General features: G+C 50.0%; 1 protein-coding gene across 1 annotated transcript in view; it reads right to left on the reverse strand.

Annotated features, from left to right (window-relative positions):
* Positions 1 to 1,129: 1,129 nt before the first annotated feature.
* HS6ST2 (heparan sulfate 6-O-sulfotransferase 2) overlaps positions 1,130 to 18,140 on the reverse strand; it is a 146,445-nt gene continuing 129,434 nt past the window's right edge. The window contains exon 2 of the mRNA XM_054214656.1: positions 1,130 to 3,779. Coding sequence (XP_054070631.1) covers positions 3,077 to 3,779 — 703 coding nt within the window. The 3' untranslated portion in view covers positions 1,130 to 3,076. The remainder of the gene's footprint in view (positions 3,780 to 18,140) is intronic.

An 18,140-nucleotide genomic window follows, 5' to 3' on the forward strand; every position in this document is an offset into this window, starting at 1 on the left:
ACGCAGATTCGCCGGCAGATCCCTCCATTCCCCGCTTCCCACAGCTCAAAAAGCCTCGCAGAGATGAGATGTCCCTGCGGGTACTCACAAGAGGAAGGGCGCCGCCGTCCCCCCAGGGGAATTCCGCTAGGTCAAGGCAAGGTCTCCTATGGACACCTTCGGGTCTACAACCCCGCTGCGAGTCTGGCAAGGCTGCTGGGCTTTTAGAGCCACCAAGAAAAAAAAACAAGCCTCCATCCAAAGTGTAAAAAAGCATCTTTTCGAGTTGATCTGGGGAATGACGCTCAATTCATTCTCACCTGCTTTCGCCCTGAAGTCTGGTTTAGCTTATTTGTGGTTTAAAACGTCCCAGGGCGGGATACAGCAGGACGCACTGGAAGTCAGCAGCTAGGCAGCATCCTCCGGAGCCAGCTGGCGCAAAAAGGGAGGGAATCACACAAAGGGAAAAAAAATAATCATACGCACACATATACATGTACACACAGTGAAAGAATCCCTTAATGCTGCAGACAATTGACAACCATATGTAAAATCAGCAGAAACCACAGCTTGTCCTTCCGAAGACCGCTCAGAAAAGCGGCCAAAACCTCTGCAGCAACTCCCGAACTAGAGAAAGTCCAAAGTGGCTTTGCCCTTGCAAGCTGTAGTTTAAATACACTTCCGAAAAGCCAGGGTTTTAAACTCATATACTTGCCTGTCAGCTGCTATTTCATTTGTGTCAAAATTACCGTTCATTCTGCACGGCGCACTTCCCAAGACGTTGTCAGCTAAAGGAATAACCACATGAAAACCAGAAGACTGTAGTTAAATTTTATTTATCGGTTCTATTGTTAAATTACACAATCAAAGTCAGTGGATTGGCCTGTAAATCTACACAATAAGACAGCGTCTACAGTGGAAATCAGTAGAATTCGATATGGTTATGACAAAATGGTATCCTTATATTCGTACATCCCCTATATACAATAAACAGTATACACAAAGAAAATGCAACTAGTCTCTGTAAACCATGCACACCACAGCGTAAAAACAAAATGCACCTTCTGCAACAGGCCCTCCAGCCCGCCCACGGTTAAGTCCTGTTTACAGCAGTGCCTTTCAGTTTTAAGAGCGAATTATATCCCCCCCCCCCCCCCCGCCCCCCCTAAAAACCAAAATACAACCGAGACATCATATTGGCAACTGCAGTTCTCGTTTAAAACAAAAATAAAAAAAAAATAAAATGGCTGTACATGAAGTTATTCTCTTTTCCAAGCTGCTAACGCAGGGTATTGGTTTTGCTGATGCTTTGCCCTCCGCTTGCCCCCGTCGGGATTGCTGCCCCCGGGGTGGCAACACAACATCAGATGTAAGACAACTTTCCCAGAACTCAAGCGTGGAGCTGGGAGAGATTTTTAAAGCCTTCTGCCTCATTTTATGGCCCCCCCCCCCCCCCCCCCCGCCCTCTTGGGTGTATAGAATATTACAGGCGAAAGGCAATAGTGCAAGTGAGCCTCGTAAGCGTTGTGTACAGCGGGACAAAAAAATGCCCCTTTTCGGGTGCCTCCACCGCCACGCACCCGCGCCGAGATCGCCGTTGAGTGCCAAGCCTGGGAGCATCGCAGGCTGCGTACAAAATCGCTGAACTTGCTGAATGTATAGCCCAAGCCCTGCAGAGGTTTGGTAATTATTTTTTATTTGTTTTTTTTTTTTTTTTTGCATAGAGATTTATAGGAGCCCCTGGCACCTCCTGCCCCGTCTCCTCTCCCTGCCCGTCTGGGTGAGGCCGAAGGGCGGCAGGTGAGCCCGGTCCAGCTGCATCCACGCAACCATCCCAACCTGTACAACTATGGCTATGGCAAAATCGGCTTCCCTCATTTCTAGTCATCGCTCATCTGTCATCGCTAAGAAGGGCTCAAGAGCACAGGGGGGAAAAAAAAAAAAAAAAAGGCAAAAAAAAAAATAAGCCCTGTTCTTATCTGGTGTAGCAAAGACTTACTGGAAGTAAATCCTAATTCAAGTGTAAATCTACTTCTTCCATTGAGCAATTCTCTTCATAATATTGCTGGGATTAGAGAGTTTTACGACTTTTCTAAAGACGCTACACAAATATCCGCAACATAATTTCATCTAGTTTATACCACCAATTATTAAGGAATGATAAATTCAGCGTTATGTATTCCAATGGGTAAGAAAAGACTTAAAATTAGACATTGTCACAAGATTGTAATTTGGAAAAGGCTTTATGAAACGTGAAGATGTGCTGTAAGTTTTCCAGAATGGTTAAAGTCGTACTGCCCTGAAAAATTCTGGAAACAGTGTCTTTAACATTGGCATTGAGTTCAGAAAAGTATGTGTGTCGTCTTTTTTTCTTTTTTTTTTTTTTTTTGACATGAGATAGACCAAGCTTAAAACTCTAAACAGCAGTAGGTAGAAAAAGTTTAAAATATTAAATATTTATATAACTAGAGAAATTACTTCTATTCCTTTTAAAAGCCAATATAATACATAAAACTAGTCAGTATTTTTTCTAGACCTTTATCGTTCCCTTCATCGTCCATTCATTAACTTGGTAAATATCATAAGCAGTCGGTGCCCTTGAAAACACATCATTAAAATAAAATTAAGATAAAATCAAAAGGAAAAGGTTTTGCTCATATAACTGTATTGTGAGAGTATGCTAAATGCTCATTATTAGGAAATGAGTTTGCTTCTCAGACAGATTTCAGTCGAGCATCATAAACATTTTCCGGCATCCCATTTTGTACTCATAACTAATTTAAGGATTAATTTTTTTTTCCCTTTTCTTTTAAATAAACGTCCAAGCAACCATTTCCGATGAGCCTACTTGGCTCCTGTATTTCATAAATAATCCAACAAACCTAAAAAGGACAATTTAATTACACGCTAAGATTAAGTGTTCCACTTACAGTACAACATTTACTGCGAAGGCAACTGCAAAGGCAACGTTTTAACCTCTTTTTGCTTCAAACCCTTGAGAAGTGTAATTTGTCTGGACCGCTCTGTCGTCTCTGATTTGCGGGTTGGGTTGGGTTCCGCTTCGCTTTTCGGTGCCTGGCGAGTCCTGTCCCCCCCACTACCGCCGCCACCGCTCCACGTTCCCTATGTAGTCAGTGCTGGAGCTGTTGTCCCCCTGCTCCCTCAGGTGCGCTTGCTTCGCCCTCAGGATCTTGCGCTGCTCCTGGCGTTTCCGCCGCGCTTCCTGGTGCTCCTTCTGCCGCATGTACTGGTACCGCTGCAAAAACAGGTCTTTTGCATAATCGTACAATTCCACGTCTAAAAAATTGAGGGCCTCGATGCGCTGCTGAGTCTGCTCGTCTATCTCCACGCTGGAGGCCCTTGTGCTATTGTACTGCGTGAATGGCGAGATGAAGTTCATGTTGAAAGTCTTCTCAAAGAGATACTGAGTCTTCCGCTGGAATTCAGTTAGGCCGAAGAAGGCCATCCGCTTCAGGTTCTCCTTGGCACTGTCTAGCAGAACCTTGTTTCTCTGCTCCTCGGGCATGACCGACAGGTTGTAGCATCCCACCAGGCTGAGGTCGGACAGCATGCGGACCTGGCGGTTGTTGGCAAGGTTGTAGGGGCAGTCCATGAATTCCTGCAGGGAACAGCCCGACCAGTCGTCTCCCGTGTAGCAGCTGGGCAGCTCTTCGGTGGTCGGGGACCGGCCGTCGCAGACATGCAGGGACGCCTTCCACGTTGCTCCTCGCTGGACGTGGCGCCATTCGCTCAGGTACCGGGAGACGGGGTCACGCAGGATGGTGATATAGTAGAAATTCCTGCCAAGGGGAGAGGAAGGCAGAGCGTTTAGTCCCGTGTGTCTCCAGCACACCGCTCATTAACGTTCAAAATCAATAGAAACTTGGAGATGCACTTAAGAGGCTTTCAGGAGCCCTGCTGCGGAGTGCTCCTCTGCCTGCTCGCCTCTCCAGGGTGAAGGACGGCTCAACCGACTCCCCGCAGGGAGTTGGAAGGGTTAGATGGACCTGCACACGTCTGGCTGTGCTCAACGAGTTTTGCCTCTACAGAGGTGGAAGGGAACCCCACCTCTCCCTCTGTGTAGTTGCCCATCCTGCTATGTGCTCCCGCCGGCTGCCTCGGCAGATGCTCTCCCCAGACCTTGGGAGAGTAATCAAAATATCTCCCGTGACAGAAGCCTCAACTCAAGGAAGGCATGGGTAGCTCTGGCTTTTTTTATTTTCCATACGCAATAGAGCTGGACCAACAAGTTTACGTAGTCTGCAAAAATCTGCGGATGCTGCCTTTCCTGGTGAGCGGCCGTGGGTCCGAGCTGCACGAGCCCCAGGGCGGCATTACGCTGGCAAGGAGGACATTTCCTGCAAGATATGTCCTACAAGACATTTCCTTTCACAGCCCAGATAAATGGGATGTGCCCAGAAGCCCCAGCCCACTTGCACACTGAAATGAGGATCTGGGAAAAGCCCATGCAAATCCCATTTTGTCCTCCTGCCTTCACCTACTACAGGACCGCAACGCTAAGAGAGGAGAAATAAGTGAATAACAGGAAATTAAAGGATGCACGACAGCGTTTTCTAAGAGAAAACGTTGCCGAGGGAGGTGGTGGCTTTGGTTTGGAGCAACGGGAGGGTGGCACACGTGAGGGAGGCACACGTGAGGGACGTGCTGCCGCAGGGAACCCCATCAGGCAGCCAGCTGGAAAAGCTGCAAGCTCAACCTCATGTATACGACCAAGAGATCACTCACACATTAATATCCACCATCAAACACTATGTTTTCCACCGTTGGCAGACTTTGCACCTCCTTTAATACGACCACGACCTCAGCAATGATGCTGCAGGTACGCTGTCAGGATACCAGTGATCTACTGGAGTTAAATGGAATTAAAGTAGGCCAATGAGCAAATCGTCCTGCCAGGGAAGGCTGCTCCTTCAGGATGAGGACACCAAGGAGCATGTGCCTTGGAGCCCTGAGCCCCCAGGGTGTGATTGTCACGTCCTCCGTTCTGCCTAAGGAGGAGAAGGGACATGCATTTGCCTTCCCGAGTGGCATCGCGACTGGCCATCTCGCAGCCAATATTTTGTTCCCTATCATTTCCTTCAGCAGAAAAGCCACTAGATGTCAATGTTTTACAGAAAATTGTTTCTTGGGTGGACTAAAATGCGAATCGGAAGCACCGAAAGCATCCGACAGCACAGGGGAAAGGAAACCCGGGGAGTCGCCATTCCTCTTCCCATTTAGAGCATCCAAGCTCATAAATAATTAAATAAATAGGAAGTACAATAAACTTGCAAAACCAACTAAAGCCAAGGAGCCCAGCACAGCATCAGCGGCCGGACACGACAGCACCTCACCCCCGGGACACCGCAGTCAGAGCTGCCGCTGTACCCATGCTCACGCCGGCGCTGCTCCCTGGCTCCGAGGGCTTTGGCCGCAGGTTCACAGAGGGGAAGGGAGCCAAAAGTGCCCGCCGCAACCCCGAGGAAGGTATTTTTTCCCAAAAATGCCATTAAACAATTTCATAGTGAGAGCTGGAGTTTAGGAGGGGGCAAGAGAGAAGCTGAGTTTCATGTTGCGCGGCCGGAGCGGCAGCTGCCAATCTCACATCGTCCCTTGCAAAGATGGGAAGAGCTTCACTTGGGTGTCACCTCAGCAGGTCTATGGCAGCACTAGAGAGCCAAGCCTGGCAGAGGGATGGCGCTTTTCCACGAGCACCATCACCCCAACCAGCCACTCCGACAAGCAGGATCTGGCCCGGGTCACGCCTGTACGCCGGGCTGCTTTGCTGCAGCAACAACACGGCCTTGTGGGGGTCCCCAACACGGGGAAACACGTCCGGGACAAACCCAAGCCCTTCTTTAACTCCTGCCAGGAATCTTCATCCTTGGACCTAGTTCATTGGGATTCTGCACTAAAATAATGACCTGGCCCTCAAGGAATAACTAATTAGTGCCATAGCACTACCCTCTGTGCTAACTAACTATAGCAACTAACACGCGGCACTTCGGCAAGGCTGGGAGGGGAGTGGGCATGGGCATGCTGCCGACGGAGGGAGAAGGCCAACCAAACCGTACGCTCTAAGGTCATCACGGCAATCGATGGGGAGTTAATGCAAGAAAGGAGATGAATCCCGAGCCAAGATCGATACGGCAAGCATTTTATCATAGCTCAAACTCTTCAGCCGCTTTCCCTTCGCGTTGTTTGGTCACAGGCAGTGACAAAGCGCCTCCCTTGGCTGCTGCTGTAAAAACAAAAGAATGAATAAAAACTTGCATGTTGGCGGAAGAAACTGCGCGGTAACGGATCACCATCACCCCAGGTGGCTGGTGGCCTCACGCGGGCAGATATCTCCATCAGCGCCTGTCAAGGGACAACGCTGCAGCCCAGGGAGATGAGGGAGAGGAGACCGAGTAAAGATGCTCGCTGGAGTCTGCGGTGAGCGTGGAGGTCTCTGGGCTCCCCCAGCACTCTGTGATCTGCAAGCCAGGCCAGCGGCAGGGATGCTTATGGGATGCCCCAGACGAGCCCACCTGGTCTGAGCACGGCCCCCTGCAAACAGCCTTGGGGCACTGATGTATACCGTGTTGTTATTTCACAGATGAATCCTGCTTCCAAGACACGGCTTGCAGAGAGATGCTTTGTCAGCTGCTGGGCCAGTCTCTGCTATTTTGGGCATTTCTCCCCTTCTTAAGTCTCCCTGTTAAAATTCTAGTGGAAAAAAGTGCCGTTCCTGTTGGGAACACCAGCTTTTGGGTTTGCCCCAAGCCACTCTCGTCCAAGTTAGAAATTCTGTCGGCTTCAGAAAAGCAGCCGCGCTGCTCTGCATTTATCTGAACTGAGCTTCAAAAAGTCACAAAAGCTTTAATGCATTGTCAAGTCGGAGCCGTGCCAGAGATGGATTCAGCCATCAGCGCTTAGAGCATCCTTCTGCTGCAACTGGGAGGAAGGCTCAAAGCCTTGCAATTATTTTTAGCTCTGTATGTAACAGCTTGTTCTTTCTGCTGTCTTAATAAGGGGGTGTTGAGCTCTTGCCCATTCCTTGAAGCTTGTGCTTCAGAGCCCGAGACAACATGTTTGCAGGTAGAACTCAAACTTTACCATGAATCATCCCTCCAACTTAAAGAGCTGCACTCATCAGAAACACAGGTTTTCTAATAAAGCTGAGCCGGATGCCTATGAAGCAGAGAATAAAAGGAACTCGTGGGCAACTCAGAAAGTAGGCTGACCCCGGAGCCATCAGGAATGCGACACGGTGTGACGGTCACTTGCTTTTTGTATCTCCCCGCGCACGGACCGAACCGGCCCCACCGTTGAGTTTGCTCCCCAGGCTGCATCACCTGCTTCGGTGCTCACATCACTGCAAGGGTGAAGCCAGAGCGTTTTTGGGAGCTGTGAATTATTTGCACACGATCCATTACTGCAGAGGAGCTCAGGAAAGGTTCTCCTCAAATAAATGCCCAGCTAATGGCTCACATTGTCCGCCAGGGTGCGAAAGCTGGGCTTTCTTGGTCCTTTGATGCTTCTACCCATGGGTGGGACAAGGAAAACGGGAAAATGGCAGAGACAGGCAGGGTGATGTGCCGGAAGCCAGGGATGGGGAGAGGAGGAGAGACATGCGCGTCCTCCCCAGAGCCGCAGCAACGCCAGCCCTCACACTGCATCCTCCCGGCACACCAGCTGCCACGCCGTCCTGGTGTCACTGCGGTGCCACGAGAGCCACGTTTCACCCACAGGCCTGAACCGCAGCTCCCTCCGACTGACCGAGCACAGGCACTACCTCTGGGGGGGTGGTGCTGCCACGCGAATACCCCACGGCTAGTCCCGGAGCACTTTAATAACCTGCGTGGTCATGAAGATGCTCACCCCTCCTCCTCCTCCTGTACACATGTGGCTGCCCAAATGTCAGCATCCCAGAGACCCCACGCAGGAGTAACACATGCCGGGGTGGGGGAACAGCACAAGCCCCCGCCTGACATTTTCGCTGCGAGCTGCCTTTCGCTAAGATCAGACAGTTTTTGTTGAAAGGGACCAAGAAACGTGTGCTGTCATTGGACGGACCTTCCTTCACCTGTCCGGTTCCTCAGCCCAGAGCAGCGCCCCTTCTCCTTCCTGCACAGCACCTGGAGAAAATATGAAGCAAACTGAAACCTCAAAGACCTCTGTGAATTTCTCTGAGGGGTTTATTGAGACTGAGCCATCTGCTCGCTTTGAAGGCTAATTCTGCAGTCGTATCGTGCATCTGCGCCAGGCTCTTCCCCACCTCTGCCCAGCAAAGGGGCTGAACAACAATCCTTTTTTCCAATCTAATGATTTTTTTAAAAAGCATCCTCTTAGCAAGCTTCTAAAAGCAACATTAAGGAAAAAAAAAAACAAAACTGAAGTCGAAGTGAGGAGGTGTGAAACCCCAGGGCGTGACAGCATTGAGTAAAGTCAGAGGCTCCAGAGCCCAGAGAAGCTGCCAGGGAAGGGACAGGTCATGGAGTCCCTTGGGACAAGGGACACACCATGGTGCTCAGGAGCCTCATCGCGTGTGGAGCTGCTCTGTTGAAACGAGATGAGGAAGGGGGGGATGTTGTTTAAGCATCAAAATGGGTCAGAACCTCCTGAAGTAAAAGTGTTACCTCATCTCAACCCTGGCTCTGCAAAGCAGGACAGCAAAGTAGCAGCAACGTGGGTGACGCAGAGAGAAAGGGGTCGCAGCCAAACCCGTGGACGGAGCGCGTGGGGAAGGCTTGCAGCTCCCTTTGCTCCTCCTTTGCCCTGCCACAAGCCCCCCCTGCTGCAAGAGGCCCGGAGGAATGGACCATCAGCAGCTGAGCATCCATGCCAGGGGTCTGGGAGCAGCAGGCTGTGCGCCAGCAGCAAAGGGGCCCCCCAGGAAACTCTTGTCTAACAGCTTTAACTCTTGTAGGTGCTTGCAGGGCACCTTAACCCCGATGGAGAGGCTCTAAGCAACTGCTGGGGGGTCCAAGTGGGGACCATTTCCATGAGGACCACAACCAGGGCTGGCTTCAGCTCTGGCGTCTGGGCCCCTTCAGGCCCAAACCCCCGCTGGTGCCAAGGCCGAGGAGTATTGATCCCCGCCAGAGGACAGAGCCTGCCACGCCGTCTAATTGCTTGCCAAGGGAGAGGAAGGCTGGAGGTCAGCTGCTGGCAGCTGCCATGCCTTCAGCCTGGAAACCTGAGCCAGACTTGATGGAGCTATGAGGTAAGGAGCTGGAGAGGGGAGCTGAAAGCTTAACATCCGCTCACCATTACATCCATTAGCGTATGGATCAGTAGGTGAGGGACTGAGTGACCTTTTCCCATTTCTGCTGAGAAATGAGGCTGTAGCAAGCAAGGCTTTGTCGGCTACAGAGGGCGAGAAGCCGACAGCCTTTGCAGAGGGAGGACCGCAGCCCTGGGAACATCCCGACCTCCCTCTCCGACTGTGCCCGAGGGCAAACTAACCCGGGAAAACACAGCTCTGGCCCACGGCTGAGGAGGCAGAGCTATGATTTCCAGGCAACGTACTGGGTCAGTCCCATTCTCCCAGCAAAACTAAGGCCACCCTTTAAGCTGGCTCAAGCACGGTGGTTTCTATCTAGGTCAAGCTCATCCAGATGGCAAGCCTGGCCAGATGGTGTGGAGATGCAGACAGGCTTGTGCAATGAATGGGAGTCAATTTTACACAAGTGTCTCCATCTTGCTGGGTGGAGATGGGGGAGGAAGGGAAATTTGGGAACGTTTCCTATTCTGGGGGATTTTTTTCCCCCCAGTTTACGGACTTTACGGTACATTAACAGGGCAGCGTGTAACCAAGTTACGCTCCAGGTGAGGATGGACATTCTGAAAGGGAAGTTCCCTCTGAAGGGGCAGGGGCAAAGGGACAGACCAGACACGTACCACGTCCAGCAGAAAAGCAAATAAAATGAGCTAAAACCCTGCAGCAGAGATTCTGCATATGATGCAAAGAATTAAGGACTGAGCGACTGAAAAAAGAAAAATAATCACAGGGTTGGTGCTCTGGCACCAGAAACAATGCACAATCACTAGAACTGGCGAGCAGCACAAGGATGATCGTGTCCTTCCCACCCTCCCCACAGACCACTCAAGCCGCTGAATAAAAATCCACAGAGCTTGTTTATAAGAGAGTAGCTACATATTCCATATTCTTTTTTTTTTTTTTTCAAGATGGAAACTACTTCTCTCACACAGCTCATCTGCCCAGAGGACCCTGTGCACATCCCATCCCCTTCGCCGCCACCGCTGCCATCGGTGACCTGACTCTCCACCGCAGGCAGGCTCCTGCGCTGCTCCCTTGCCCCGCACCATCCCCAAAAAAACCTCCACTCAGGATAAGTTGACAGCAAAGTCGCAGGCAATGAGGGAAGGTCAGGAACGCAAACGGCGCAAGTCTCAGACTTCTCGCTCCGCTCTTAGAAACCCTCCCCATGTGGCTCCGACGCTGCCGATGGATTTTCACCTTCGGCAGAGGGTCTCCCCGCCCATCAGTCGTGCCCACCACGTCTCTACGAGAAGTCAAACTCAATTATGCCACGCCGGGCACCGAGAGTGCTTTGCTCCCAGTAGGTGAGGTTAATTCCCCATCAAGAGCGGCCCACTGAGAATCTGATTTGCTAATACCGCAAAGTGTTCCTCCAAGAAAAATACCCCTGCTGCCTTATTTGTTGAAGGCAGGCATCTGTTTGGAGATTGCTCCGAGAGAGGCAAAACATTCCTTTAACACAGTGACTCATCCTGATTCTTAATGAACTTTGTCACCTAGAGACACAATTAAAAGGACAGGGGTGAGCATCCCAGTGACAGCCCCTCCTGCCTCAACCATGCACACTTGGAACCTCCCGCAAATCGGGAATACCTCTTCCCTGCTGAGAGCCGCTCCTGCGGCACAGCTCGCAGAGACGAGGCCAAAATACTTGGCGAGCTCACTGACGCAGCGCTGGGAATCCAACAGTCACATCTGCTCCAGATCGGTCCCAGATGCTTCACATCAGTGATGGGGATGGCAACGGCAGCAGCCGAAAAGCATCACCCTTCCCGCAGCGCTCCTCTCTGCTCCCAGCCCTCCTGGCCCCAAAACCAAGGGCAAATGGCCCCAAAACCCAAGGGCAATGGGCCCCATCTCGGAGCTGGAGAGCAGCAAGGAGAGCTGCTGCACTCCCCAGGAGCTTCAGGGAGAAGATCTCACACCCAGTTGACACAGAACCTCACAAACCAAGCCAGAGCAACTAACAGACTGAAAACGGGATTTATTTTTACAAGACGGTGACAAAAAGTCAAACTCAGTTTTACTCCATCTGAAACCGCTCTGAGACTCTGACAAACATTAACAATCCACGGGTTCAGGATGTCGCTTGGGAGTAAATAGTACACTGCCGACTTAAGAATTCTTAAAGTTTATGGTCGATGACACAAAATACGCATAATCCCTCACTTAAATAAGATGAGGTCCCTTGATCTGTACAGAGGATGAACTGTGGAAGGTACCCCAACCCACGGGGAGAGCCCCTCGCAGACCCACTGCTCTGAGGGAGACAGACACAAAATGGCTCTCATGGGGCCCCGTTTATACCCAATTCGAATCTGACCTGTGGTCATAGAATCACAGAATGGTTCGGGTTGGAAGGGAGCTTAAAGATCATCTCATTCCAACCCCCTGCCCTGGGCAGGGACACCTCCCACCAGACCAGGTTGCTCCAAGCCCCGTCCAGCCTGGCCTTGAACCCCTCCAGGGATGGGGCAGCCACAGCTTCTCTGGGCAACCTGGGCCAGGGGCTCACCACCCTCACAGCAAAGAGTTTCTTCCTCAGATCTCATCTAAATCTCCCCTCTTCCAGTTTAAAACCATTACCCTGTGTCCTATCATTACACTCCCTGATCCAGAGTCCCTCCCCATCCTTCCTGTAGGCCCCCTTCAGGGACTGGAAGGGGCTCTAAGGTCTCCCCCGAGCCTTCTCTTCTCCAGGCTGAACGCCCCCAACTCTCTCAGCCTGTCCTCACAGCAGAGGGGCTCCAGCCCTCGGATCTTCATGACCCTCCTCTGGCCCCACTCCAACAGGGCCATGTCCTTCTTGTGCTGAGGGCTCCAGAGCTGGACACAGTACTCCAGGTGGGGTCTCCCCAGAGCGGAGCAGAGGGGCAGAATCACCTCCCTCGCCCTGCTGGCCACGCTTCTTTTGATGCAGCCCAGGATGCGGTTGGCTTTCTGGGCTGCAAGCGCGCATTGCCTGCTCATGTTGAGCTTCTCGTCCACTAGCACCCCCAAGTCCTTCTCCTCAGGGCTGCTCTCAAGCCATTCTCTGCCCAACCTGTATTTGTGCCTGGGATTGCCTGTGACCCAGGTGATATACTGGTCATATATATATATACTCGTGTAGCACCTCCACTAGCAAAGACCCCAACTTCTTCACCTTTTGACCAAAATGACCACCACCATATGGGTGTAACAAGAGCCGTGGGTTTTTTTTTTTTTCAGTTTTTTTCAGGCCTTTGTTGGGTTTTCACGGCCTTTTGTCAGGTCTTACCAGATCTTTGTTAGGGCTTTGTTGGGGGGCAGGAGCATCTGCCACACCAGTGTCCCATGGAGCCTGCCTGGCTGTCTCCATGCCCCCATCCGCAGCCCGGCTGCCCAGGTCAGGTCCTCTTCATGGCGCTCGCAAGGAGGGGAGCATGGAGCAGGGTTATCGGAGCTGGTCGACTCCCCTTCTCTCCTCTCCCCAACGGCCTGGCCGCAGTGCCTGCCAAGCCAACAGACCCAGGGCTGGGTCCTACTTCTTCCTACGAGACCTCTTCTCATTCAATCATTTCAATTAAACTAAACTTCCAGCCCCATCTCACCCAAAGTTCAAAGTACAGCAAAATCTAGATGAACTTCTTCATTAAAGAAGCGAAGTATAAAGATTATGGGGAGGGAAGAGAGGAGGAGGAACAACAAACACCGCTTTTCTCTGTGGCAGCCTGCAGAACTACCAGCACGCGGACTGCATGCCTTTACTCTGGGTCTCAGGCTGGCACAGGAGAATCCCACCATGCATTAGCTCGGAATAAGGGCCTGGGAGGAAAAGAGGTAAGTATTTCAGAACTGCGAATTAAAGCCGTTAGCGAATGTAAATTTACCTTTCCTCTAAGTAATCATTATGTTTTCACATCTATCGGCACCCAATGAATCACAGAGATGTTTTGTCTAGAAACACGAATGGTGGGGGTAGGAAGCCAGCAGCCTACCCGCAGTAATGGCACCAGGAGAAAAGTGCCTGAGGAACCCATAAAAAGGAGCTGTATTTTGCAGGAATGGCAATTACACCAGCCCGTGACATTATCAAATAGGAAAGATTTGCAAAAAAAGAAGCATTTCAGGCACAGAAGAAGGCAGCTTTTTAAGATTCTGCAGCTCAAGGTACGCGTTCATATTTGTGCAGGCATGGCACTTGCACACAAAGATAATGAAAATAAGGTTTTAAGTAAGTAAAAAATATGCAGCCTCACACACACGCGCATGGTCCCAGCTACCCTCACACACAAACTAATTGTCCACAGCATTGCCTGCGGAGGGGAGAGCTGCCCTGCAGATTTGCCAGAGTGGTATTAATTTCATAATTGCCTGTATTATTAAGATCTCTGCAGGATACCCTTGCTCACAACCAATACAGCAGAAACAGTGGCCTTTTCACTTATGGGCTTTTTTTTTAGTGGTAGATAAAAAGAGAAGCAAGTTTCCATTTTTAGACTCCGCAAACAGAAGAGTGACTCAGCTGCTGGAGCCAGTCCTGAATCCGCCACCTCCACCCTGGAGTCTGGCACGGGGAAGGGTGGTGTCGACGCCGGGCAGAGGGGCCCGGACCCATCCCACCCACCCAGTCTGCTGTGGAAAAGACTGAACCGCCCTTTGGAAACATCCATCTCCCCCCACAACAGACCCAGAACAGCAAAGCTTTCCACCTCATCAGCTTAATTATACAATAGAGGTGTCTGGATGGAGGGCAGCAGTGGTGCCAAGACCCCCCAGCTGCGCATGGGAGGTAAAACCCAAGGATGCTGAGGGGACTGGAACACCTCTCTCATGGAGAAAGGCTGAGGGATTTGGGTCTCTTCAGTCTGGAAAAAAGACGACTGAGGGGGGATCTTATCAACGCTTATAAATACTGAAAGGGTGGGTGTCAGGAGGGTGGGGCCAGGCTCTTTTCAGTGGTGCCCAGCGACAGGACAAGGGGTAACGGGCACAAACTTGACCATGGGAAGTTCCACCTCAACATGAGGAGGAACTTCTTTCCTGTGAGGGTGGCAGAGCCCTGGCACAGGCTGCCCAGAGAGGTGGTGGAGTCTCCGTCTCTGGAGACATTCCAAACCCGCCTGGAGGCGTTCCTGTGCCACCTGCTGTGGGTGACCCTGCTCTGGCAGGGGGTTGGACTGGATCATCTCCAGAGGTCCCTTCCAACCCCTGCCAGTCTGGGATTCTGTGAAAGGAAAGAGAAGGTGGCAGAGGAGCATCAACAGGATAAGTGTGCGCCATGCTTCCTTCTTGCTAGATGATGAGCTGCACTATGGGGGAGCGATTGGTGATTCTGGCCTCGGCAGCACGCAAGGGTCCTGGCTTTGGAAAGCGCCTTCCTTGCTAAGGGCGATTATCCCTTAAAAAAAACAGGACACAGAGCTAAATTTTGCCCTTACACACTAGGAACAAGTCTAGGTGGGAGTGATGCCGTTTGAAAACTCAAGCTCTGACAGAGTACCAGGAGTACCTTCCCGCTCCTGGCGCGAGGAACCATCCCTGTCTCCAGGAGCTCCCGTTTCCCGGAGCCGCGTCACGCAGCATCCTCCAGGTGTGGTACGGTACCTCCCCACCGGCAGAGCTCTCCGACAGACTCATTAAAAAGCAGGACAGACCTCCCAAAGCGAAAAGGAGCCCACTGCAAAAGAGCTGGTGAATAACCACAGGATGCTGCTATAAATCAGATATTTACAACAGTATTTACCCTATCTAAATGCCGTTGCAGGAATTGGTTTCAACTTGTAACTGATATTTCTGCGGCAGCAAAGATAGAGGTTTGCAAAGCCTAGACTCCATAATCAGTGGTTTACAGAGAGGGAATAGTGGCAGTTTTTCATTTTCTAGAGTCCAGTCACCTTTCCAAGAATCTTAATGCCTCATTGATTCATAATACAGTACATAAAGGTTTCATTTTTTCCTGCACACAGTGATATATTATGGAGGCAATCTATTTTGCCACTGAAAAGTTTGCTTAGGAGAAAAATTTGGAGTTTTGACATTCAGGAAATTACAGTCATCTGTAAAGCACGATTGATATGCCAAGGCTAACATTTTCATTGCACTTATGGAGCCAGAATAACTATGCTAAAATATTTATTATATTCTTAAAAAAAAATTTCCAGGTTCTTGTTTATAAAAAGCATGTAGTTAGTATTGAAGAAAAAAGCTTTATCTTTATAGCCATATATATTTTAGTTCTGTCTTAAATGCGCTAAGGCACATCTGACCAGATGAAAATACTTTTAATAATTCAATAAACTCAATACTTCAGACAGCCTCTGGTGTGCCCCGAGCATGCAAGTGGAGGGCGTGCGCCGAAGGCACGGCCGCGCCAAGCGGCACCGAAAGCAGAAACACGAGACATGGGCTGACACGCCAACCCTGCCCGACGTCCTCTGGGGCTGCTGGCACTCGCCCTGCCACCCACCACCCACCACAGGGGGCACAAGACGCCCAAGATTACCGAACCCCGCGCACTGCACTTCCAAGTTTTGTTGTTAATACCATCTAGAAGCAAGAGGGCGCAGAGGGCTCCCGTCTCAGCTCGACACACACATTTGTCTTTTTTATGAACATACGAACGTGTATTTAGAAGTTGTGATTTATCGTCTTTCCTGCGCGCTCGTTGCCATTTCCTCATCGCTGCTGGAATCGCGGTAACACGCCTCCCAACTCCTTCGTATATAGAAGCAGGCGGTATTGAACATCCCTGCCTCAACGCTGGAGAAGTCTTGAAGCTCTCAACAAAAAATATCATACGACCAGCTCCAAGAACTCTGCATATCTCACAACAGGGAATTAACTCCAGAGAGGTATTTATGAAATCGTTTGTTACCATATCAGAGCTAAATCAATTCTCTTCAACAATACATAAAAGGAGGAGGTTTGGCTCATGTGAAAAAATAGAAGGCTGATGTTAATTCCTTCACAAGCCATTTGCAGATAATCTTCTGTATACCAGTTAATATATCCCACGATAGGTTACACGAAAGTGCTTCTAAAAGCTAAAGCAAGGATATATAGCATATAAAAAAGGCACATTAATGCAACTTATATTTATCATAATCATCGGGCATGCAGAAATACACGGAAAATCCTTCCCAGCCTTTCTAAAATTTTGTCAAAGGCAGGCAGCTATCGAAAATGTCTTTGAAATGTAATTAATGAACTGCTACTAATATATTCTCAGGCTACTGCTGAAAGAGGGACTGAGGAATGGACAACATATTTACAGGTGCAACTTGCTACAGTTTTAATTTCAGCTTTCATTGATTTCATTTAGCACCATGAGACTGTATAATGAAGAAATCTGTATCAATTGAAAATACCAAGTGTGCTCCTGCCCCACTAGGGCACTCCAGTAATATCATGTAATGGAAGGGGATTCTCATTTAATTGAATTGGAAATGAAACACATATTAGCTAAGAAAACTTAATCAGTGCAATAATATTAAAATGGGCCACTCAGACAAACTATACTGATTAAGTCACTTGCAAACATTTCTGTAATCATCACTGAGACTTGTGGCGTTAATGATTTAAACTTACTTTTCTACTCCAGGGAACAAAACTGTAATTTCCTAGCAGACAATTAGAATATTTTAAAGCCTCTCTCGCACATTACAGTACAGTCTCCTGGCAGAAGCACAGGACCCGATCACGCAAGGGTATGTCTTGAGCTCTGACGTACGAGAAGGTCTGCATGGATGCTGGGATGCCATCAAGATGTTTGATTTAAGCCAGGAGACAGCCCAGAAAGCACCTCACTGCCGGCTGAGCGTTTCTGAAGTACTCGCTGCAGCTCCTCCGCAGACTTCACCTTTAATCTCGACTAGTTACTGATAGCACGCACACCGATGCACCGTAAAGCTGTGAGCTCCAACCGACTCCCAGCAGACCAGGATTTAAAAAAAAAAGATAAATTAAAAAAAAAAAATCTTACTCACACATAGTTGACATAACTGGATTTAAAATTTTCATGGAATAGCAGAGTGCCTTTCTTAGAAAACTCTGTAGATGTATTTGTTGTGTCAAAGCTCAGCTGGGAGGGGTTTTACATCAGCTAAGCAAGCAAGACTTTGCAAACATTACAAGATGTGCACAACATCCCGTTTCCCATGTCCGCTAGTTCCACGCCATGCGTTCACCAAGAGCTTATTTTACTTAGCCTGAGCGAGGAAGATACCCTTAGAAAGTCACGCTTATGGGAAATGCCTCTTATACAACGCTGAACCAATGCAAGGATGCGTCCACCGCGTTGTGCTCGGAGGATGACCATCGACACAGTCCGAGCATGCAATGTGACCGGGAAGCAGAGACTGAGCTGGCAAAACCTCCTCAGATGCTTTCCTGGGGGTCAGCTGCAGCGCATTCAGCACAGGTATCAGCCAGGACACACTGCGTCTTTATGGATTTCAGATGCCTCCTATATTAATCTGCAGCATTAAGATATTCAAAATCCTATTTTAGGACAGCCAAAATCAAATTCAATTTTTTTTCCCATCTTTTCAGTGCCATGAAACAAACTTCAGCCAAACTGGCAGCTGGGCTGAGGCCGCTGCGAAGAGGAGATGCAGCAGCTTGGGCTCGGCGAGGAGCCCGGCTCTCCGCTGCACCCGCCAAAGGAGCGAGGGCTGGCAAAAAACCACGCGGTTCCACGGCCCACCAACAGCGCTCCTCGTTTTTCCTTTTGCTGGAGCTCTCTCACATTGAAGGCAACACAAGTATGGGTGAAGACCTGACCCTTCTCTGAGCAGCTTATGGTTCTGGTCCTTAAGCCCTGAGCCTGCTGCCCGGAGGGGCTGAGCTCCCAGCACTCGCCATCCACAGCCAACCAAGCAGGCAGCTTGGCCAGACCAGCTGGAGGTAAAGTCTTCCTTAAGTTAGCCAC

This window comes from Rissa tridactyla, chromosome 9, assembly GCF_028500815.1.
Source record: "Rissa tridactyla isolate bRisTri1 chromosome 9, bRisTri1.patW.cur.20221130, whole genome shotgun sequence".
NCBI lineage: Eukaryota > Metazoa > Chordata > Aves > Charadriiformes > Laridae > Rissa > Rissa tridactyla.